Source organism: Lissotriton vulgaris, chromosome 10 (assembly GCF_964263255.1).
Source record: "Lissotriton vulgaris chromosome 10, aLisVul1.2, whole genome shotgun sequence".
Taxonomy (NCBI): Eukaryota; Metazoa; Chordata; class Amphibia; order Caudata; family Salamandridae; genus Lissotriton; species Lissotriton vulgaris.
In genome coordinates, this window is record NC_141698.1 from 98,767,021 (window position 1) to 98,792,100 (window position 25,080).

At 48.5% G+C, this 25,080-nt stretch overlaps 1 protein-coding gene across 1 annotated transcript in view; it reads right to left on the bottom strand.

Annotated features, from left to right (window-relative positions):
• LOC147684751 (lysosomal alpha-glucosidase-like) overlaps positions 1–25,080 on the bottom strand; it is a 496,980-nt gene that overhangs the window by 267,896 nt on the left and 204,004 nt on the right. Inside the window, exons 7-8 of the mRNA XM_086940598.1 lie at positions 10,541–10,659; positions 10,320–10,451 (exon numbers count right to left, since the gene is read on the bottom strand). Of these exons, the coding sequence (XP_086796724.1) occupies positions 10,320–10,451; positions 10,541–10,659 (251 nt within the window). The remainder of the gene's footprint in view (positions 1–10,319; positions 10,452–10,540; positions 10,660–25,080) is intronic.

Genomic DNA, 25,080 nt, shown 5'->3' on the forward strand with positions numbered 1-25,080 from the left:
ACAGAGCCCCTCACACAGCCCTCCACACACCCACACAGAGCCCCCCACACACCCACACAGAGCCCCCCCCCCACACACTGCGAGCCCCCTCCAGGCAAAACCTAAAAAATGCAAGTCCCAAATATTCATGGATTTACCACAAACATAGCACCTTTACGCAGGACCAGAAGCAATTACACCATGAGGCATTTAAAAGTTTCAGTACATTAGTTATTCAGTTGCCATGAAATAATGCTTTAGGCCCTGGAACACCAATGGTAAACACACGTAGCCGCCTGTCTCAGTCCCTGTGTTTTTATCTATTTATTTATGCAACTTTCTATAGCGCTGACTTTACCCGAAGGTGTCACGCAGGACCAGAAGCAATTACACCATGAGGCATTTAGTACATTAGTTATTCAGTTGCCATGAAATAACGCTTTAGGCCCTGGAACACCAATGGTAAACACACGTAGCCGCCTGTCTCAGTCCCTGTGTTTTTATCTATTTATTTATGCAACTTTATATAGCGCTGACTTTACCCGAAGGTGTCAGAGCGCTTCACTGAAGTACCAATAATGAAATGAATGTGTGGTGACTTGTAGTGACATCGAGTTGCATCACTAGCCTGTGACATACGAGAAGGTCGTGTTTTTCAGCTGGCAAATGACGGAAGTAGAGTGCCCCATAGGGTCTGCTTCAGTGTTCATTGTTGGCTTTACCGGGGAATGCCCTGGCACTCTTCAAGCACTGCTCTTCATGCACACTCTCGTCCTTCAATTCCCTCCCCTAGTACTCTTCCCACACGGTCTCCTCCTCTTACACTACACTCTTCTCACCCGTCCCTCGCCCTTCGTCAGTTGTGAAGAAGATGGTCTATTGAGCAAGTGCTAGCGTGCCTCATTCACACACTTACCTCGCTGCCCGCGATGGGCCGGAACCCAGCCGGCATGGCTCCGACCTAGGTGGGACGCTGTTCAGGCCTCGACCAAGGTGAAAGGTCACCGGAGGGTGGACCCGCTGAGCGCTGCTCCTGCAAGAAGTCCCCAGGAAGCCATGGGATGGGGGCACAGGGAGGGACCCTTTAAGGATGATGGGCGCCGTGTGGGCGTCTTCTTGGCGCTGCTTCTGGGGGCTCTGAGGAGTGAGTGGGCAAGGAGGGGTGTGGAGGGCGGGGTAGGGCTGGCACGGGTGGGTGCAGAGGGGAGGTGAGTGTGCTCGGCTTCACAGGGGCTGGAAAGTCCTTCAGAGCGGAGTTCCTGCCCTCCGCCTGCCCCTCCCCGCTACACCGCCCAGATCCGCGCATCACCGCCGCGACCTGGGACTCATAACCGCTAAGAAAACACACCGCCAGCGGCCCGGGACCCGTGAGCAGCATCGGAGCGGCCGCGCTGGGATTGGCTCGCTCAGGGAGGCTCGCCTGAGAAGGACGCGCTGCCATTGGTCCACCGCCAGGGTCTACATGAAGGAGCCGCGCTCCTATTGGCCGAGGACCGGAGAGGCATGCGGCGTCATCAGGGGCTCGTCCCGAGAGCCGCGCACGGATTGGACGCGCGCCTGTGCCCCTCGAGAAGAGGCGCTGCTGCCGGGGAAGTCCTCCTGCCAGCCCCTGGGCCCTCGCGTGACTGCTGCCTACCCCGCGTGTGGCGAACTCGTCACCAGAGATCCTCGACTGTTGTGGGGGCATAACGAGGAGCACGGGGAAGGTGACCGGAAGCGCTGAGAGCGCAGGAGAGACGTGGCGGAGGCTCGGCCGGCTGGGCCAATCCCAGCGCGGCCCTGGCTGGAGGCACACGGCTGCTTCCTTCGGGCCGGATCTCGCTGCGGGCAGCATCTCCGGTCTCCCTCACAACACGGGAGACCTTCAAGGCAGGAAATGGCTTCCCCAAGGAAGGGGGAAGCGAAACCACGTCCTCCCGGCCCCGCCCACAACCAGGCGGCGGGCCGCACATCTTCTTCCGGTGTTTCCAATGCCGGCCCAGATTCGGGGGCGTTCCCGAGAACAGGCTTTCGGCTGACGTCGCCAAAAGCCAAAAATTCTCGGGAACGCCCCCGAATCTGGTCCTGCATTGACGGACAAACGTGTCTTCCAATGGCTAGACTCCATTTATGGAGCTAGCCAATGGAAGACGAGGCAAATTCCAACCCCTATACTATACTCATTAGGTTTTTCCTAGCACATGCGTACTTCGTACGCATTGGCTAGGCAAAACCTAAAAACAGTAAAACCGAAGAACGAGCTCCCGGCTGACCTTCAGACTCCAGCTTGATCTGAGTGTGGTTCTACACTCTTAGTTATTAAAAAACAAAATCAAGACATTCCGTGCTGAGCCTTGGTTCCTGTGCCCCTTGTTCTTCTACAGAACTTCCGTGTTTTTGTTTTTCTCAAAGTGGCGTCTGTAGCTGTCAGTCTGGGGAGGGTCATTGCATCTCACACTAGGTCTATGTCCCTTCTTTGCTGAGCGTAACACTGCTATTGCTAAGCAGCGAAGGAACCTATTCCAAAAACGTCTTTTAGTGTTTGCGTGCCCAACTTCATTCCATTTCTCTGAACCAATATTATATTTTGTCATGTAAGCATTTATTTGGCGTGCATCTTTTTCAGTCAGGCATTATAATAAGAGTAGCTGACGGGTATTGCGTCGTTCCCAAAAACAACCACAGAATACGACTGTGTAAGTGCCATGACATGTACATTCTAAGCGCCGCACAATTGCAGGAAGTGACTTAATGCGGCATGCATAGGGTTTGTTCTCAGAAGCAGATGCGCATATTATTATTATAAACTAGGTGGAGCAGCAGAGGGCCCGGGTGGGGAGTCGTGACGCAGCGCGGGGCCGGGCCGGGGCGCGTCACGTGTGCCGACAGGAGGGTTGGTCAGCAGAGCACTTCTCCAATCTGAAGTCAGAGCGGCCGGGGAGGCAGGCACTGCAATGGAAACAACCTAATGCACAGGATCTATATGCTGCAGTGCGTTCAGCCTGGGACTTGGAGAAGGCTGGCTCTGGCACTGATATTCCAGTAGGGACAAGACACAGTAAGTACTTGGCATCGAGAAGTGCTGCGCCACAGTTTTACGTTGTCCATGTTCAGATGGATTCTTGCTTTTTAACTTTCGGCTCTTCTGCAAACGGAGCCCTAGAGCTGCCGGTTCCTGCGGATGTTGGACGCTGCGGGACATTTCTGTTCCCTGCTCTTGCTGACTTATCAGAGAGGCACCGTGTACACAAACACAGCGTGGGGGAACCAAACACGTCTGCCCTAGACATATTTCCCTCCGATAAACAACTCGGTGCTGTTTGCTGGGATCCCACATAATATTTACCTGCAAACTGTGACGTGTGGCTCTTTTGCTGCATGTGTGTTAATCCACGATCTGTTGTTTTTCACACTCTTAGAGTCACGTAAAGCTTTTCTCGTGCCAGGCAGTGAGCTGGTTCATGCCGCAGAGCCGTGGCACTCTGGCAGAAAGTTTGGCGTCATGTCATTAGATTTAAAGCACTCGGAAGCTTTTTGCAGGGTGTGGTGAGCTGTGCAGACGGAGCCTCCAGTGAGAGCAGCGCACATGTATGTGAAAAGTTCTCCGAGTACCGCCCTGTCCAGTGTGACTCCATGCTTGAGGTTCTTCGAGGGTAGTCCCCGCAGAGGCATCAGCTGCCTGTGCTCTGGCCGAGCCTGGAAGTGGTCCAATCTTCTGTCTGTCGAGACGGCTGTTCCTGGGAGTGCTAAATGAGATGTGCTTTGTCTAAGTGGCGCAGAGTTACTGACGCGCTAACTCGAGTCGCTCATTGTGCATCTGTTTGTGGCGCTCCAGCAGGAAGCGACATCTGAGGGACGGAAGAACGTAAACTTTGGTCGTGGTTTGCCCACGGTATGGACTTCTAGGCCTCTTAGTACATTTCTCAACTGACTGCGTAATTCAATTTTAAACTGCTGTGAGGGGTGAGGCTGAGAGGAATGGCAAACGTGCCTATGTTACATCTTTCAGGCCTGTCAGTGCTTCCCATGTAAGTTTCTGTTTTGCATATTTACATTCTGGACCTGGACATCTCAGTTCATTACTTGATAACTGATGTCTTTTAAGGAGGGACAACTGCATTTGCGTCAGGAGGCCACACTTCACTCACTGCACCCCCATGTGTGTGGCCCGGGAGCTCAGAGGAAAGGTTGCTTTGTCCTGCCTCTGCGAACATTGTTAGGTGATTCATGTACAGCTTTGAGTCCAGACTCAATGGTAAAGTACTCCTTCGTGAGTCTCTTCCCTGTCCCCCGAGTGCTGAATGTGACTGTGTTTACGTTTATGCAGTGCTGCTTGGCAGTTCTGTGCCCAGGGACCATGGGTGAGACTGGATGTGACCCATTGGCCAGGGTGTGGGTACTTGGTTGGAGGCAGGAGCTGGCCCTCTAAATCCTTATTGACAGGGTAGTTTGGAGGGGGTGAGGAGGCTGAGGCAGGATGCAGTATAGCACAGTTGTTTGAGTTTCAATGCAGAAGGAATGTCCAGCTGGAGTTGCTATCCAGTGAAAACATTAAATATATATACATAACACTAAAGTAAAAACAAATAATATAAAGCAACACGCTCATTAAAACCACAGCACATCAGCAATTAATACAAAGTAGTAATATCATTGAGCATCCACAAATACGATTCCTAATTATTTTAATGAGCATGTTAACTGCCGTTTGTGATTGAGTGGTCTTAATTACATGAATCACAGCATCTTTCTTAGGAAGCAAATAACACTATCCTTACTGAGTACCAAGACTGCCACCAAAAACTATACCTCCTGCTACACTGTTGTGGATCAACAGTTGAACGAGATCACAGGTAAAATTACAATCCCAATACAATGTCCTATAGACGACCTGTGGGAAGATATTCTATGTTTTCTTTCAATATATTTTTTCCAGGAAATCTGCTCTGCCTTCCAATTTTGGGTTAGGGTTTTCAAAGTATCTTCAAAACTCAAAAGTTGTAGCTATTGAAACTCAATAGTTGCTGGTTATATTGGGTCAATGTCTCCACATCCAGGAAGGAAAAGCTGTAATACTGAAGGAAACAGAATCGGTTCTTACCTATGGCTGCAGAGCAAAGGGGACACAAAGACCAGTCAGGAGTTTCTTCAAGCTCTGGATCAGGCTAGGAATCAAACAAGCACTTCACTGGACTCCTACATAGCCATGAATTGTGAGTTGAACCCCGCAACTGGGTTGCAGGCCACCGAGAATAGTAGTGGGCTTATGGTTTTTGCCCGCTGGCCTGATCTAGTAGTTACCAAGAAAGGGCAACATCAGCTTGTCCTGCAGAGTTGAAGCAAGTCACTCTGGGCAAAGGGAGGGAGTTTGCTTGCGAGGCAGAGTCATCATCTAGCTCACCTTTACCAGCAGCATCTCATGGCAACCATCCTCTCGTCTACTCGTACAGGGTAAAGAGGGAATCTTGGTGCTCTGTGTGATCATTTGTGGACACTTTGAGTTGGCCATGGGCGTCCACCTTGGTGAGATCAACATCAGAAGCAGGGTAATATGCAAGCAAACACACCGCCAGCGGCCCGGGACCCGTGAGCAGCATCGGAGCGGCCGCGCTGGGATTGGCTCGCTCAGGGAGGCTCGCCTGAGAAGGACGCGCTGCCATTGGTCCACCGCCAGGGTCTACACGAAGGAGCCGCACTCCTATTCGCCGAGGACCGGAGAGGCGTGCTGCGTCATCAGGGGCTCGTCTCGAGAGCCGTGCAAGGATTGGACGCGCGCCTGTGCCCCTCGAGAAGAGGCGCTGCCGCCGGGGAAGTTCTCCTGCCAGCCCCTGAGCCCTCGCGTGACTGTTGCCTACCCCGCGTGTGGCGAACTCGTCACCAGAGATCCCAGACTGTTGTGAGGGCATCACGGGGAAGGTGACCGGAAGCGCTGAGAGCGCAGGAGAGACGTGGCGGAGGCTGGGCCGGCTGGGCCAATCCCAGCGCGGCCCTGGCTGGAGGCACACGGCTGCTTCCTTCGGGCCGGATCTCGCTGCGGGCAGCATCTCCGGTCTCCCTCACAACACGGGAGACCGGCAAGGCAGGAAATGGCTTCCCCAAGGAAGGGGGAAGGGGGAAGCGGAAACCACGTCCTCCCGGCCCCGCCCACAACCAGGCGGCGGGCCGGACATCTTCTTCCGGTGTTTCCAATGCCGGCCCAGATTCGGGGGCAGGCCCGAGAACTGGCTTTTGGCTGACGTCGCCAAAAGCCAAAAATTCTCGGGAACGCCCCCGAATCTGGTCCTGCATTGACGGACAAACGTGTCTTCCAATGGCTAGCCTCCATTTATGGAGCTAGCCAATGAAAGACGGGGGCGGATTCCCAGCCCCCATACTATACTCATTAGCTTTTTCCTAGCACATGCGTACTTCGTACGCATTGGCTAGGCAAAACCTAAAAATTATCTGGTCCTGCCTGCTGCGGCCTGTAAGAAAGAATGGAATAAGACTCAACTTTCCTACCCCACCTGCGCCTGAAGATCCCGCAGCCTGCTATGTGTCGGCCGGGCTGCCTAGGAGAGTTATATGTATTTTTGCTGTGCAGCATAGTGACTGAAACATACATCTCACAGCACCATAGCAATGAGTTAACTGGGGCTGCTTTTGGAGCCTCATTTGATCCCAGTGTGTCAGGAAGCAGCATGCGTGTCTAATGCATTTTAGTGCAGTGGTGCATTAGTCTAACCCTGATGTGTGGTACTTGGCAGGGCTGGTTTAGCAAGAAAGAGAACATTCTTGTTCATTATTGCTGTGTAACTCTGAGCAAATCACTTAATCTCCCTGTGACCAAACAAATAAATAGTCTTATTAGGATCGATACAGTACCCGTTATTAATATAAACAAATAACACGTTTCCTACCCATTGTCCGTTTATAAAGGTTTAAAAATTACAATAATTCTGAAAAAAACACCTTAAACTCTGCAGTGGCATGCATAGCTGCCAAGGTTTCAGATTGCTATATGTGACATTTCCATAATTTTAGAATAATTATGAGTGACATTTCACAGACTATGAGTGACACTTTCTCACGAAAAAAATCAAGCAGATAAGATGAGGGAAACAAATATCTGAAATTACACTCATTTGAGCTACGTGACTGTCAGGAAAAAGAAATGTTCATAGCATAGCAGTCAGTGCAACAGTAGATGTTGATTTACACACTCTTCCTGCACGGGGCAACGTAGGTCTGACACTGGCCTGATTCACCATAGCGCAGTAAGTAACTGTATGTGTTATAATCTGACACTGTACAACCAGCACCAGCTGCCTGATCGCGCTCTGCCAAAAATAAATTTGCTAATTATCACACCCACCGCACCCCTCTTCCCCCCCCCCCATGCGCTAAGGCTGAATAACTGAAGCACTATATTTAGGGCTTAAGAATCAATCCACATGTTACTTACCTTCGGTAATGATATATCTGTAAGAAACAGTAGTTAGTATTAGATTCCTCACCTTCGAATATCCCCAGGCGTCAGACTGGATCCGGAAAATTTTGCGTAGCAGTACCCCTTTGCGTCGGTAGGCGTCGTCTGCGGCTCCACGTCCGTCGTCGGCGTCGTTGGTGCCGGGATGACGTTGTCGGAGTACTTAGACGTCGCCCTCGCGTGCTGACCTCAGTTCTTATACATAGCTTTTCCACGCCAGAAACGCAGAGCCATGATAAAAACCAACACTGGTGCCATGAAACTAGGGCCCTGAAAGGGGATGACCTTAACCCTAGATATCGGTTTGCAGAACAGGGAGGATGGGTGGGGTGGTAAGGAATCTAATACTAACTACTGTTTCTTACAGATATATTGTTACCGAAGGTAAGTAACTTGTGCATCTGAAAGAAACAGGTTAGTATTCGATTCCTCACCTTAGAATAGATACCTCAGCAATACCAACCCCGGTGGTGGGTCTGCGAACCAATGATCACACCAGAAAGTCCTGGAGAACGGAACGGCCGAAAAAGCCATCTCTCCGGACTTGGCTGTCCAGGCAGTAGGGTCTTGCAAATGTGTGCAGCGAGGCCCACGTAGCTGTCTGACAGATGTCCTGCAAGGGGACTGCCCGACCCAGGGAAGTAGTAGCCGTCGTGGCCAGAGTGGAATGGGCCCTCAGCCCGACAGGAGGCTCCTTTTTAGCCAAAGAGTAGCATACCTTGATGCACAGCACGACCCACCGAGAGATGGTCCGCTTGTGCACCGCCCGACCTTTCTTAGCGCCCACGTAACCAACAAAGAGTTGGTCATCCAGCCGGAACTAGCGTGTGCGATCCAAATGGAATGAGAGCGCATGTTTTGGGTCCAGACGGAGTCTTTCTTCCTCTTTCGAGGGATGCGGAAAGAAGGTGGGCAAGGTGATGGACTGCCCGATGTGGAAGGCTGTGACTACCTTGGGCAGGAAAGAGGGTCGCGTCCGCAACACAACTTTCAGCAGGTTATGCACAATTTAAAAACAGCTTCCTTACTCTTAGTGCGCGATACAATCTCGTCGCAGCCGGCAAGTCATCTGGCTTTTATGCAAATTCCCCCCCGGAAGTGACGCTGATAAAGGGGAGGAGCTATATTTTTCCACTCAAACAGCCCGCAAAGACCGCAGTGGACCGGGGACCACTAAGCCCTACAATGCGGTAAGGGTGCGTGCAAGTGGTGAATAGTGCAGGTTAGAAAAGAATCCTCAGCAGGTTATGCACAATTTAAAAACAGCTTCCTTACTCTTAGCGCACAATACTATGTACTTTACAAGCGAAATTACATCACTATTATCAAATTCGCCCATCATGAACTCTCCATCAACCCAGAATCAGAAATACGTGGTAAGGCAGGCTCTATGTCCTAGGGCCAATGTTACCGATTGGCAGGTCACAGGTAGGGTGGCACGTAGCTGGTAGACAAACGTGCAAACAGGAAACTCAGGTCAATCCCCCCTAATATGCGCAGTGACACCACAATGGTTCAGGGAGACTGGTCCCAATAAAGCACGCAAGGCCAGAGGGGTGTGCACATTCCCAAAACATCATCAAATCAGAGGCCACACATAGCCAATCAGGTCACAGCACACACAGGCCAGACATCTGGACACTTTACCCACTGCCCCCCCCCCCCCCCATTGTGTCCACCCAAGGTCGAGGACCACTGGCATTTGTTATCATGGGCCTAATTTATGACTTCGTAGACAAGACTTGCATTCTTTTACCAAAAAATGATCACCCGAAGTACTTTATAACACCCAAAAACTGTATACATACTCGTTCAGACTGATTGTACTATGTTCCAGTCCTCAGACCCGCTTCTGTAACTGTGCTCTCGGTCAAAGTGTTTAACTAAACCAACTGGTCCTGTTTTGCCAAACGCCTCTTGTCTTTTTTTTTCCCCCAAGGTAAATTCGTATTCGAGCAACAACTCATAAAATAATATATGTAATCTTATAAAGAAAGCAAAGCTCTCTTTTGACCCTTTCTATGAGCCTGGTAAATCTATATAAATAAAAATGTAAATGTTCGTTCAAAAACTTAAATCTCCGAAAGTTCTTCACCGAGTGCTTTGAAATTTTGACACAGCGCTGGATTCGAATACACGCGTGTTTTTATATACACAACGTTGGATTTGAATACGCTTGTGTCGAATACGCGCGTGTTTCTTAATCAAAAGCCCAAACAGACACATTAAAAGGTCAATGTTAGTTTGTTCAAAATCTTAAATCTCCGAAAGTTCTTCACCGATTGCTTTGAAATTTTGACAGAATGTTGGATTCGATTAAGCGCGTGTTTATATATACACAACGTTGGATTCGAATACGCACGTGTCCAATATGCGCATGTTTTTATTCGAAAGGCCGAACAGACCCTATTGATTTGGTTGCTGCGCAACAACTACAAGGGACGCATAGAGACAATAGTCTACATATATTAGGATGGACAGCTGGTATCAGGATGGCAGACCGGGAAGTGGTTGGAGGGAGGGGGGAGGAGTTGGTTCACTGTGCAACATTAGCGCGTTTTTATATAAACATAACGTTGGAGTCGAATACGCGCATGTCCAATACTCACGTGTTTTTCATCGAAAGGCCGAACAGACCCTATTGATTAGCTTACTGCGCAACAACTACAAGGGACGCATAGAGACAATAGTCACTAAAACATATTGTATACCCACAAGCATTGTGAAATTGAACATATAAGAAACGTGCACTTACTCTTTTCTTTCTCTTCCATTTAACCAGACTGAGCCACAGTAACGCGTGGCCGGGTACAGCTAGTACCATATAAAAACGAAAGATAAAAAATGTAAAAAAACGCCAAAACCTACAAAAAAGGCACAAAGCAATCCTTACCAGAATCACAACATAGTGTTGACTGTGGTTGTGAAGGTCTTCCACCAGCTGAGGGAGAGTCCCAAATGTTTTAATGTCAATTGTGAAGTCTTGTGCAGATTTCATATAATCTATATCGTTCCACTGAGCATCCTAGAGGAATCATAACACAGTATAAACATTAGATTATCCACATTGTCCATATGTGTTAATTACTTTTATCATGTATGTAACGTTTTTACCTGTGGAATTTGATTCTCCCTCATTGCTCTCACAATCTGCCAAGTGTTGTTACTGGTTCTGTAACCCCAGCGGCAGAGATGGAAACCCAGACCCCATAAAGGGGGCATTGCAGGAAAACCTAAGAAAAAGAGATTCTATAAAAATAATGGATATATCAAGAAAAGATACCCTAATTAATTAATTGCAATCACTTTGTTGTGCATTGGCTCTCAACTGTACAAACCAGATAAGTGTACAAATCAGATAAGCTGTACGGAAAGAATCGTTTCACTTTTTTTAGTAAGTTTCTCAAATAATCCATCACAAATGAAAAGATTGACCTCAGAATGGAATTATATTAGACCTGAAAGAAAAATTAACAACCAATGAAGGCAATCAATGGTGTTATTTTGTACTGTGCATAATGTCAACAAATGGTGTAACGAACCAAAAAAAGCCCATTCATGATAAATGTCTTCATTCTAGGTTTCTTGGGCCCCAACACCATTTACGTGGGCTTTAGTAAGGTTGACTAAATCACTCATAAAAGAGCCAAAAGTATTCAAGAGGGTTTGTAGACCATAGTCCATTCTCGCTATCAACACTGCGTCATTCGCGTATCATAGAACTGGAAGGGAACAAGAGCCAATCAATGGACCATCTGCATTTGCAGCAGTTAGGACCAGTTCCAGTCCATTAACGTACAAGGAGAATTAAAAAAGGGGCAAGGATGCATCCTTGACGAGCTCCACGACCCGTTTTGAAATTATCTGTACATAAAAAATTGTTACAGTACCAAACTCTAGCAGATGTCTCAGCATGAGGCTCACAGAGAAAGTATACTAGGTTGGAGTCCACACCCAGACCTAAATGGATCTTCCAGAGCTTATTGCGATCAAACATATGGCCAGGTGGATTGTTGCGGAATGTGCAACTGTATTTTTGCTTATCACCATGTAAAGGTTCATAAGCTGGTCTATGGTGGATTTGTCAGACTGAAAACCTTATTGAGAGTGAGAAATTATATTGTCATCTTCAGCCCAACTTCTCAATTTATCTAAAAGCGCCCGCCCAGCTACTTTAACAACTGGATCTAAGAGAAAGAGATGTGGGTCTATAACCCTGTGGATTATCTTTGTTCCCTTTTTTGAATATAAGGACTATAACAGATAATGACAATGAGGGGAGGGGGCCACCCCCCCCTGCAGCTTTCAGGACAAATGTCAACAGTGGGCCCAACAAGGCTTTTTGTCAGCTAAGCCCCTTTATGCTCTTAGTATCTCGCCAGTGTAAAGATCAAGCCAGGTTTCACCGCCACCACACGACTCCTCGGTCTGGGTTGGCAAACATATGTGAGGTGTAGCTTACCTGATGGATCGGAGAATAGTCTGTCCTTATAGGCCGGTGATGTCATGCTCTTTTTGCAAGACCAGGAGGATTGACTGTTGAGTCTGCATCAAATGCTGCAGGTCTACTGGGATGCCTCGGGTCAGACAGTGAACTGGAATAAATGCACCTACATACAGGCGTAAGGTGAGACCCCATGGCAATCACTTGGAATTATTTGCATTTAGCTGGGCACCATTTTGAATTCTTGGGCATGGTAGAAATTTTAGACCAAAGTTTGGCCTGGGTCCTTAATATTGCCACAGTTCTACAATGGGGTGGCAGGGATATGGAAACATGGCCCTCCCTACCAATCTCTATTATGGGGCAGGCCGGTTTATATAAAATGATAGCCCTACCACACTTCTTATCCTACAAAAGTATCCCTTTATCCTCCAGTCAACCTTTTCCCCAAAGTACAGGCCATGACCACTAAACACATTTGTAATGATAAACTCTCCAGGGGGACACATTATAAATGTACAATGACTACATTTAATGGGGAGCTAGGTGTTCCTGGTTTATGCTTCCATTATTGGACTGCACAGATTGGTTGCTTGGGAATAGGCGTGCCCCAGCATTATATCTTGAACCTTGGAACAATATGCTATGTTACATTTACATAGAGAGGTCGCCCCCCTCACTCCCTTCTTCACATAACTTAGCTCCACTTGCTATGCTGGAGTGCAAAATTGAGCCATATTAAATAGTTGGGTATTATGTCGAGCCTATATCCCCTATGGCATGGGACTCAGTTGCCTCAGGTCGCAAGACTGCCCGGTTTTAAATTAGCAGACCACATTAAAATGTGTCACTTGGGAGAAGTGTGGGAAGATGGCCACCTTAAATAGTTTAACCAACTTGCACTGACCTTTTACTCGCAGGGACCACAATTTCTTTTAGGTACATTCAACTTTGTCATGCATTCACTACATATAGTGATATTTTGAAGGATATTCCAGAGATAACACTCCTTGGGCACAAGGGAATATCCCCACTGTATAGGTCCCTGTTCCTCAAACAACCAATGGACAACATTAAGGTAGGCTGGGAGCAAGATCTGGACGAATGAGATGAGGAATCGTAGGAGGCACGGATGGCAGCACGTACTTTGGCCATGCCCTCTCATCTTAGAGCAATACAGTTCAACTACCTGCTTAGGAATTATATTCCCAATGAGTGCGGAAGATGGGAAGAGCCAGCAGCCCAACTTGCATCAACTAGATGTGAACTTCCATTAATTACATTTTATCATGCGATTTGAGAGTGCCCACAGATTCAATTATCTCGGGGACACGTTTACGATATAATGGGCAGAATTTTATATACGCTTAGTATGCAAGATTCTCATTCTGGGCTAATGGACAGTTGGCCCTCCTCTAGAGTATAGATAATACTTACGGGGCTGAGCTTTTTGATTGCTAAGAGTGATACTGTGCACCATTGGTACAGAGCAGAACGTTTCTAAATGAGGGAAAGCAAGAGAGGAATTGACAACTGTGCGAAGGCTGAACAGGTAGTGTATAGGAAGAGGGGATATGAAAGAAAGACCGGTATAAGAATATCTGGGATACGTGGACTTCTGGTCATGTTTAGATGTATGTTAAACTGTAGTACATGCAACTAAACACATTAACCAGGTCATCACAGGAAATGGAAAGTACAATTTGTCTGACCAGCCCTTTTAGTCTCTATCAAGTTTGATTTGTTAATGTGATGTTGTCACAAAACTAATAAAAAGTAGAAACATAAAGTGATACAGCCTGAGTATGCATTATATCAAAACATTAAATAGAGCATGGAATTATCAAATTGGAAAACAGTGGATTGTGAAGTTGCATTGATCAGAATGTATTCAACTTCTCCCTTAAAAGCAGAAATATAATCATATACAGGGAAAAGCATTACACGTCAAAAACATATGCGTGCACAGACACACACCGCAGTGTCATTAAACAACAAGTTACTTACCTTTGGTAACACATCTAACAGATTTAACCATGCCCACGCAGAATCCACATTTGTATTATGGAATTTTGCTGGTCTCCACTGAATCCAAGAGCAGGGCTGAGCCACACAATTATCATGAACAATTTGACTGCAAATCACTTTATCTGTCCACATTCCTCATATTGTGGAGTCAACACACTTGACCCATGGGCATGGCAATACCTGATGTGTTTCAACCAGACGTGCATGTCATTTAATGTATTTCTTGCCACTTAGGTTCTTCTGTCTCGTACAAATAACAAGATAGGTAGTTCACTAAGCCTTGACAGAGCAGAGATGACATGTTCCTGTCTAACTGATATTCCGGTAACAGGGAACAACATTTATAAAAGTAAGGGAATTGAATTGAGAGGGAAAATAGAAGCTCATGCTCAAAAGAATTCTATGGCACGACCGTAAGCTCAGATTATGCTTTTCTTTCTCCGCTCTTTATTTATAATACAAAACACAGCAGCCTCAGAAAAGCTTCCGACAAAAATGCTTATATACCAATATATAGTAAAAGCATTCCACAAAAAAGTAATAAGTCTCTTTGACAACTACAACTCCCAACAGTCCATCGCAGTAGTCCATAACATTAGTCCTTCCACCATGTCAATCCACGCTAGATAGGGAGTCTCTTTTCTCTCTTCCTCTTTAGTTAAGTGATTTTATCTTTCTCTCCCTTGTATGTTGTTCAATGCTTCTTTGATAAGGGTAACGCTGTTTTAAGGGGGGGGGGGCGCTCCTGTACGGTGATTTTATTCCACAGAGCCCAGTTTGAGCCGCAGGAGCTATTTTCGTTCCCAACGAGTCTTTTTACCGAATCTTTGAGTGCGGAGCGCAGACACCCACTAGAGGGCGCTGTTCCGTCTCGTTGCTCCGCAGCGCGGTTTCTCCTCACAGAGAGGAGCCGCGCTGAGGAGTTTTGCCAAGCCGGAGCCTTGCCGCCTCGCTGAACGCCCGGTTCTCCGGGTCTGTATTTGCCCCAAAATCTCCTTTGAACGCCCCTGTTTGGGTCAGTATTGCGGGTAAACCGTGTTAAACGCCTGCGGGCAGATTAGCACTCAGCATTGCAAGTGTTTGGTAGCGCGCTGTGAGGTGGGCGGACCCGGTCCTTTTAGGAGGGTTCGCGCGCTTTGGGGTGTCTAGTGCGCCCTGTATTTGCTGGTTGCTGGCTCCTAAAAAACGTTGCAGTCCTTGGGTCTGCCCATACTTGACTGACTCCCACACTGATTGGGTAGTAATTGGGGATCTCTTAGGTTCATCTCATTATCAGTCATGGAGCAGGAGAGTTACTATGAGGATGATTCCCAGTCCTATCTGAATGATGAGGAATTCTATAATGCGGTTGACAGCTCCATTTACCGCTGCGTCACCAAAGTGGTGGGCACCATGGAAGAGCGTCTTTCAGCTCGCATTGTTGAGGAGTGCGCAAAACTTGCGCAAGCTCAGGGAGGAGCACCATTGGTCCTCCCAGGTCCCTCAGGAGAGGGTCCCCCTGCCCTGAAAAAACCCTGCAGGGAGGGGTTGTCCAAGGAGGCCAGGAGGTGGACAGGGGCGCCTTTCAGCGTCTGCATGACGCCTTCTTGGCAAAAGCAACCGTTCCTCCTCCTGCACTGCCCTCGATCCCCGAGCCCTCGGTAGCTTCAGGTACGGCTCCTCCGTCTCCGGCTGGGGACACCACAGACACAGATGAGGAGTCAGTGCGCTCTTGGCGCCCCTCGAGCTCGGCCGCCGAGTTGCCTCGGGACAGTTCAGGCATGCTGGATCCAGATGAAATTATCCATCCACGATCCGCGGCCTGGGCCCCGGGCGACAAAGTTTGTGGCGAGTCTTTGGAGAAAGAAGCTAGGGGGTGTCTGCGTGGGGAATGTCCAAGGCCCACGCTGGAAGGTAAGGTGGCCCCGACACTGGAATTAGACGCCAAAATGGGCACCTTCCTAGCAAAATTCATGAAGGATCCACGTAAGGGCATTGACCGCTCCTGGTCGGTCATGCCAGGATAAGCTGTTAGACGCGGTCGGGCCTATCACGAAGATCCTTGATATGGCGGAGGAGGCGAAAATGACAGGGTCCGTCATTTCTCCCGACGTCCTGTCGAACCGGGCGCAAAGGGTGATAATTATTCTAGGGAACACCAATTGCGCCCTACCGACTGAACGCAAGAGATCGCTTTTGATTAAACTAGACCCCAAATTGGGGGACCTAGCCTCCTCAGAGGCAGGGGCAGTGGCCCAGGGAGGCCTTTTTGGGGAGCCTTTCATAAAGGAGTTGGGAAAATTTGTATCAACTTTTACGTCACTGGATAAAGCCCAGTCCAGCATAAGGATGGGTTTTCCAGCAGCGTTTCTCCCAAGGGGCCGGTCGTAGAAGGGGCCGCACGACCGGCCATGGTGGTCAGAATACCAACAATAGAGGGCAAGTTTCTGGGCGAGGCCAGTGTACCACCTCAGCCAATTTCAACAATTTCCATCCCACAAGAGGGCAATGCTTCGGTGGTCGAGGCTACAGAAAAAACTCTGGACCTAACAATTCGAACGGTGAGTGTTATCCCTGCAGAACAAGTTAAAATTGGCAGCCGGGTAGCGACCTTTCAGAGGGAGTGGGTAGAGCTTACTGTGGACGCATGGGTTTTACAAACCGTACGCAGATTCCATATAGAATTTTACGATCAGCCCAAACAGGTAGGTACCCCTCGTCCTATAGTTTTTTATGGGTCCGAGGCTCAGTTGATAGACGAAGAGGTCTCAGAGCTCCTTCGCAAGGGGCCATTCGTCAATCAACTCGACATCCCTCGGGGTTCCTCAGCAATCTTTTTTTGGTGGACAAAACCGATGGGGGCAGACGACCGGTAATCAATCTCAAGGAATTCAACGGGTGGTTGATTAATCAGCATTCCAAGATGGAGGGGATACACCTCCTTCGGAATGTCCTCCTCCCACAAGACTGGATGGTGCGGTTGGACTTCAAGGATGCTTACCTTGTGGTTCCCATTCACCTCCTCATCGCAGTTTCCTGCAGTTTTTCTGGAGGGATCGGGTGTTTGAATTCACCGCCCGTCCGTTCGGGCTTTCTTCAGTCCCATGGTGTTTCGTGAAAGTGTTGCACCCAGCGGTGGAATACCTGCGGGGGCAGGGTATACGGATGATCGTCTACCTGGAAGACATCCTGCTGATGGCGCAATGCCCCGAGAAATTGAATTATCAACTTCAGCAGACAATTGCCCTGTTACAGGGGCTAGGGTTTATCATCAACAGCAACAAATCTGTCCTTGTTCCGTGTCAAAGGGTGATATTCCTGGGGTTTGTCATAGACTCCGTCGAGGCATCACTCAGTCTTCCGTCACAGAAAATGTCCAAGATCAGACATGTCTTGCGGCAGATAATTGCAAAAATCCAGACGGCTTTACGGCAGATTGCCAGGGTGGGGGGGGGGGCTCCTATCCTCTTCCATTCAGGCAATCTTCCCAGGGCCCCTTCATTACAGGGCGCTCCAACGCCTCAAGGCGCATCATCTCCGGAGGGGCATGGCTTACGATCAGATGGTTCCTCTCTCTGAGGAGTTGAAGGAAGAAATGTCGTGGTGGCTGTCCCACATGGAAGCCTGGAACGGTCGGGTGATATTCGGGTCAGTCCCGGATCTGGTAATCAAGTCCGACGCCAGCAGGACAGGTTGGGGTGCACGCTGCGGGGAATTCTTCACAGGCGGCACCTGGTCGTCAAAAGAACAAAAGTTGCACATCAACTGCTTGGAGCTTCTGGCGGGTTCTTTCGCAGTACGCTGCTGGATCAGAGATTCATCGAAGTCCTGTCTGGGATAGCAGTTACATTTCTTTGACTAAAAATGGTCAATGAACTATAGAGATGTGAAATTACTATATTTTAATGTTATCCATCACGAAGCAATACTGCTACATAATATGGTTTTAATTCCCGTAACGCATTTCTTATAGGGTCCTACTATAAAAAGTCCTATAATTCTCCTTTTCTGTGTGCTGTGATTTTTCTAAAATGGAGATTTGATTCACCCTTCTATGGAATCATTAGAAATGCAATTGGCCTTCCATTAATTGAGCGATGCCAGTAAAGCTGCGAATAACACCTCGTCCAAAACGTCAAATACTCCATCTCCTGGTGTGCGTTTTAACATTACGAATAAATCTAGTTCATGTTTTTTACTATTTTTCAAAAACAAATTTTCTTCGATATTTTTGTTGTTCTTGTTTTTTTTTTATAATTTCCTCAAGAAGTTGAGCATCTGTCAGGTATAGCTAATACTAATTCTCCATGCAAAAATGGCCGCTCTAAACCGAGTATTGAATACAGTTTCAAAATGGCCCCTCCAACTATCGTGAAGTTTTGGGATGAATAATAACTGATTGGGCGTTGGCAGTTATTTGAGCGATACTAATAAGGTTTTGAATTATAATTTGTTAAGATACGTTAAATATCTTATTGCCAAACCACCCTCAATATTTTATCCCAGTGCTTGTTTCAACATAACCAATTTATCTATTCGTAAATGTTTGTCATCAATTTTGACATTTTTTATATTTTTGCTAATTTGGGTTTTTTTCTGTGATACTTCCCCAAGTAGTTTGATATCTATCACTAATAGCAAATTTCCATTTAATAATGGCCGCCTAAACAGATCATCTAATGCCGTTCCAAAATGGCCTCTTCGGTTTTCTAGAACATTGGTTGCTATTTTACTGTTTAGCATTTGCTTTGACAGAGCAAATTTATATTGCGTTTGTGTTTCACTATTTATAAACATGCCCCATTTCTCTCTTAATTCTTGGGATTGTGTTTAAACAATTCACAAAGCTTTTTATAGATACATACTGTAGGAGAGTAGGGTCTGCAATCCTATGATCACCCAGATTTTTTGCTTTTGTTTCACTGGTTTACGACTTTCTCTGGCTGTGGGCCTGCCAATCAGACCCACAGCCTGGCTGTTCTCTTTCTAAATTACCTCATGTACCCTAGGTGCATCTACCAATTGGTACTGGGCCACCTTATCAGACCCTGTAACTCAGGGCATAGGTGTACCCAGGGCTGCCAGGGGCTGCAGCATGTATTATGCCACCCCTGGCTGGCCTCCTAAATTTGACACAACTGGCTGCATGACAGCTGGGGCAAAGTCGTGTAATCACCCTTTGCTGTAGGTGTAGTATACCTATACCTAACCCTAAAATGGACACACAGATTCCTATCAGTCACTCCTATGGCAGGCCTTGACAATCCTGAAGGCAGAGTGCTTGGAATCGTGTGAGATGGTGCTCTGGCATGAGCTGAGCCTGTCTGCAGCTTGCGGAACCAAGTCCTAATAGCTGTTCCATGATATCGCATACCATATACTCTTAAGTGCATTATAATCCTCGCGGTTAAATGCTAACTTTGGTATTGCTTTATCAAAACATGTCGAGTAAGGTGTCATACGAATTGGAATACTAACCCCTCGCCAATTCTGGCGACGGGGTTAGCATTCCACCCTTCTAGAGGGACACGACATGTATGTAACTGTGAACCCCGGTTAAAGTTAACTGAAGCCTCAGCTCCACAAAATGGATGCTGCCACCACAGACACGAGTCTGACCTCCTGCTGCTGGGAGTCCTTCCAGCGAGGGAGGCCTGGACAAAGGGTTTCCTGTCCGGGGCGGTGCTAGCACCGTCCCAGACATGGTTTTGTGTATCCTGGGTAGGCAGGGCTTTTCAGGAAGGTGACTGCTGAGTGGCACCCCGGTGCTCACTACGCATAGGCCAGTCAGAACCAGTTCCAGGGGCACACCAGCCCCTGGCCTGGGGAAGTCCGGCAGGGGAGAGGGGTGTAACCACCCCCCCTCCTGGTCCCACCCATAGGCAGGACCTAGTCACCGGGTCAGCCCCCTTTTTTAGTATAAAGATAGGAGCGGGCCCCCTGTTCAAATTAGATCATCTTTGGAATCAAGATACCACTTTCTTCGAAAGGACTTCACGATTTCTTCTTCAAGATTCTCCCTTGTGGCTAAGGAGTAGTCACCCTGCATCCGCAGGCACCATCCTAAAGAACACTGCGGTCTGCTGCAAGTCCTTCATCACGAATCCGACGACCCAGCTCGACGAGACCCGGCTTCCCTGGCACCTCTGACCTCTACTCACCTCTACAGCCAAGCTGAGAACCGTGAGTGCGACGAGACCTCGAGGGACCGACGATCGCCAAGACTGCACGACATCTTTACTGCAAGCCCACCGTGTCCTCCACTGGTGAGTGCTTTGGGGTCCGAGAAGCCCCGACCCTGCGCAGCTCCAGCACCCAAGGTCAGCCTCCCTGCATCTCCACGATCGGCGTGGGGCCCTTCTGCTGTTTGCTGTGCACCGCGTTGTTTGGCTACTAGCCGGCTGGCTTGTGGCCTTCCGAACGACGCCCGACGACAACTCTTCTGCTGGTCTGGTTGCTCCAGGCTGGCCCTTGCTTCCCTTTTCAAGAGAGGCACCCCGGACCCTCCTGGTCCACTCCAGACGCCATTTTAGGTCCACCGCGTGGGCTTGAATTTGCCAAGGCTTTGTTGCCCAATCCTGGGTCCAGCGACGCCGACAGCTTCTATCTTCGTGGGACAGCTCGATCCTCCATCCTGGTCGCCGACAACGCCTCCTGGTCCGTGAGATCTTCGAGCTCCAGCGTCACCCACTCACCTTGTCGAGGTGGCTACCATCCGGTGCCCTCCTGGTGCCCACTGACTACTGGCTAGTAGTCTCGAACTTGGTCCCCTCTGCTTTCAGGTGTCATCCATCTTCGAGATCCAGGCTTGGATCCAACTGAACTTTCTTCACTGGTCACCGGCCAGCATCTTTTCTTCCGGCTCCTGGTCCGTCTACGAGGATTCCCGACGTCTTTTCAGACCTATGCAGCTGCAGCCCCTGGGCTAGGTAACTTCGGCATTTCGGTGCCCCAGCATAGCCTCACTATCCAAGGGTCAGAATCTACTTTCGTTTTCTCCCTACCAGGTCGGGTTCGCCCGAGAACACTAACTTTCTATTTCCTAGCTACCATAGACTTTTGTCCGCATCTCGCGTGAGAGTGCACACACTGCACCCGAGTCCCCTAGGCCTCCTAGTCGTAATCTAACGATTCCCTAGTCAAGTCCTAGCGATTCCAAAAGCTATTAGTACTGTACTTACCTGCTAGGAATTTCACATTCCACTTTTAGAGTATATGGTTTTCCGTGCCCCTCGGGCATTTGTATATACTGTGCTAACTTAAGTATTTTTGTAAGAGTTTTGGTTTGTGCTTAGTACCCTGTCCTCATAAAGAGTACAGGGCTGTTGTGATCTTTAATAAATAACTGTTTATTTTCATAACACTTGTGTGGTGTCCTTTCACTGGGTATTCAAGGGGTATATGTGTGGTAAACAGCTGGCTTAACACGCCCTCTCGAGTCTTTAGCCTTAGACTGCTCGTATCCATGCTACTAGGATAGCTGGTCTATAAGGTTGACTTACAACCAATCATCAATAAGGGTTGCTGGACTGATACATAGTGGGCACTAGAATAGTGACCACTGCATATCAGGCCACCTTCTCACATTGGTGAGCAGCGGGTGGGATTTGAGCTTGCTGTTGTTTTACCACACGTATCCTAAGAATATCTTGTTGAAAGATCACATAAGTACTGTTAGGTACATATAACTAAAGCTTAGAATACTCTGAGTTCTACTGAACCAGCTGTTGTAGCTCCTCAAGGCTTAGCACACCTTGGCTGCAACTCTAGCAAGGGATCAGTAGATAACACATAGTGTAGGTAGGTGCATCACTTACACCACACTAGAATCAGCATGTCAGACAAAGGAGGAAACACTCAGTCTCCCCTTGTGTCAGTTGACCCTCCACAGGTCATACCTTCAAGATATGCTGTGCTTAGCTTCCAGGAGTTACGACAAGTATGTACCTCTAGGAAGATTAAGCAGGGGTCTAACCCCACAACTGCTTTTCTGATTGGTCTCTTAGAGACTCATGATGCAAGAAGGGCTGGTAACCCAGACCCTTCTACTTCAGAAGGCAACATGCCCTCCCTACAGGGTCCCTTTGATAGCCAAGACCATCCCCTTCAGGAAGCAGATGATGCTGATGATGAGGATGATGACTTGGAGTCTAGGGGTGAGGCAGACCAGGGACAGGTAGAAGTCGTTAGACTAACCCGGACCAACTTAAGCAGACATGAGAGGGACTCTAGGGGAGCCCTGGGGCCACTCTCAGGTCAGCTTAACATTGGGAATGGACGAGTTAGGTCTCTATCTAGAGGCTCTAACAGATCCCTTCATACCAATGGCTCTCAACGTTCCTCTCAAAGGGGAATGACATCTCCCCAGAGGAGAGTGTATGAGGCAAAGGAAAAGGCAGCCAATCTGAGGATTGAAAGGGAAGAACTTGCCCTGGCCAAAGAAAGGCTTGCCTTTGCTAGAGAGCAACAATTGAGTGGGGCAGTCCCCACTGGTGGCAGCATTGTACCTAGCAATAGGGAAAGGAGTTTTGATACAAAACACCTTGGTAAGATAGTGCCCCCCTTTAAACAAGGGGATGACATCCACAAATGGATTACTGCTTTGGAGAGGGCCTGCACTGTGCAAGGTGTTCCCCCAAGTCAGTGGGCAGCTATCTTGTGGCTCTCCTTTGAGGGTAAAGGAAGAGACAAGCTCCTCACCACAAGGGTAGAGGATGCTAATGATTACCAAGTCTTGAAGAATGCACTGGTTGAAGGGTTCGGCCTAACCACTGAGCAGTACAGGGTGCTGTTCAGGGATACCCAGAAAACTCAGTCTCAAGATTGGGCTGACTTTGTAGATTGTGCCACTAAGGCTTTTGAGGGCTGGTTGCTGGGCAGTAAGGTTACTGATTATAAAGGATTGTACAATTTGATGATGAGAGAACAAATTTTAAACAATTGTCAGAACCAGTTGTTGCATCAGCATCTTGTTGACTCAGATCTGACCTCTCCCCAAGAATTGGGAAAGAAGGCAGACAGATGGGTTAGAACAAGAGTTAAACAGAACCAGGGCCAGAATCAAGGTGGTCAGAAGAAAGCAGACCAGAAGGGTAAGGATTCTAAAGGGGAACAAAATGACCAGAAGTCTTCGACAGGTCCCCAACAACCCAAAGAGGGTGGGGGTCAGGCTCCCCAAAAGAAGAAAGAAGGCCAATCTAAAAGGTGGTGCCAATACTGCAAAAGTAAAACTCACTGGTTTAGTGAGTGCACCAAGAAAGGAGGAGGGCAGACTCCTGCCACTGCAGCCCCTAAGGCACCTGTGCCCCCTAGTACAGCCAGCAGTGGTAGTGCACCTCCCAAGGGTTTAGTAGGGTTAACCCTGGGTTCTGAGGGGAGTGACAACTTAGTTGGCACCCTTACTCAAGCTGTCCTTGTCAGTACAGGGGATATGGATATGTCCCCTGACATCAGTCCCAATACTTTGGGCAAATACAGACAGACACCTTTTATTAATGGAAAAATGGCTCAGGCCTATAGGGACACTTGTGCCAGTGTCACAATGGTGACACCTAGCTTTGTGGACCCTGGACAGATCATGCCAGGTACAGAATTCCTGGTGACCAATGCAAGCAATGTCACTACCAATCACAGTATGGCAATTGTAGCTTTCTCCTGGGGAGGGGTAACTGGCCAAAAGAAGGTTGTAGTTAGTTCAGACCTCCCAGTGGATTGTTTGTTGGGCAATGATTTGGAGTCATCACAATGGTCAGAAGTGGAGCAGAGGACTCATCTGGAAATGTTAGGCTTGCCAGCACATGTGTTTGCTGTGACCAGGTCACAGGCCAGAAAATGCCCCACTGAACAGGTGCTGGATCCTGGAACAATGGACCAGGCACCTTCCAAGAAAAAGAGCAGTAGGGTTAAGGCTGTGCCTTCCCCCTTGCCCCAGGTTGTGGATCAAGTCTCAGAGGAGGCTGACCTACAGGAATTGAGGGAAACTGAGCCTAGGGAGTTTGAACTTGATCAAGTTGAATTCTTGGGCTCAGGGGGACCCTCAAGGGAAGACCTGGGGAAGGACCAGTTAGACTGCCCTTCTCTTGAACCCCTCAGACAGCAGGCTGCTGCTGAGGCTGCTGGGAACGCCACAGGTACCCACAAGGTATACTGGGAAGATGGACTCCTGTACACTGAGTCAAGAGACCCCAAGCCTGGCATGACCAGGAGGCTGGTTGTACCCTTGTCTCAGAGAGGTTTCCTACTTACCTTGGCCCATGAGATTCCCTTAGCAGGTCACTTAGGCCAGACAAAGACTTGGGACAGACTTGTCTCACACTTTCACTGGCCTCACATGAATGAGGATACCAAGGAGTTTTGTCGCTCCTGTGTCACTTGCCAAGCCAGTGGTAAGTCAGGTGGCACAACAAAGGCCCCCCTTATACCAATGCCTGTGGTGGGGGTGCCCTTTGAAAGAGTGGGGATTGACATTGTTGGTCCAATGGAACCCCAGACAGCATCAGGGCACAAGTTTATACTGGTGGTAGTGGATCATGCCACCAGGTATCCTGAAGCTATTCCACTTAGGACCACCACAGCACCTGTGGTGGCAAGGGCCCTAGTTGGAGTGTTCTCCAGAGTGGGCTTCCCTAAGGAGGTTGTCTCTGACAGAGGTGCAAACTTCATGTCAAGCTACTTAACTGCTATGGGGAAGGAGTGTGGTGTCAATTACAAATTCACTACACCCTATCACCCACAATGCAATGGGCTTGTTGAAAGGTTCAACAGGACCCTAAAAGGGATGATTCATGGACTACCTGAAACACTCAGGCGTAGATGGGATGTCCTGATGCCCTGCCTTCTGTTTGCTTACAGAGAGGTCCCACAAAAGGGGGTTGGCTACAGCCCTTTTGAACTTTTGTATGGGCATCCTGTGAGAGGCCCCTTGTGTTTGGTGAAGGAAGGATGGGAGAGACCTCTCAAAAAGCCTGCAACCAACATAATGGACTATGTACTTGGTCTCCGCTCCAGGATGGCTGAGTATATGGAGAAGGCATCTGAAAACCTTAAGGCCAGTCAAGAACTTCAAAAAGCTTGGCATGACCAAAAGGCTGTCCTAACTGTTTACCAGCCTGGACAGAAGGTGTGGGTGTTGGAGCCAGTGGCCCCAGCAGCACTCAAAGACAAATGGTCTGGGCCCCACACAATTCTTGAGCAAAAGGGAGAG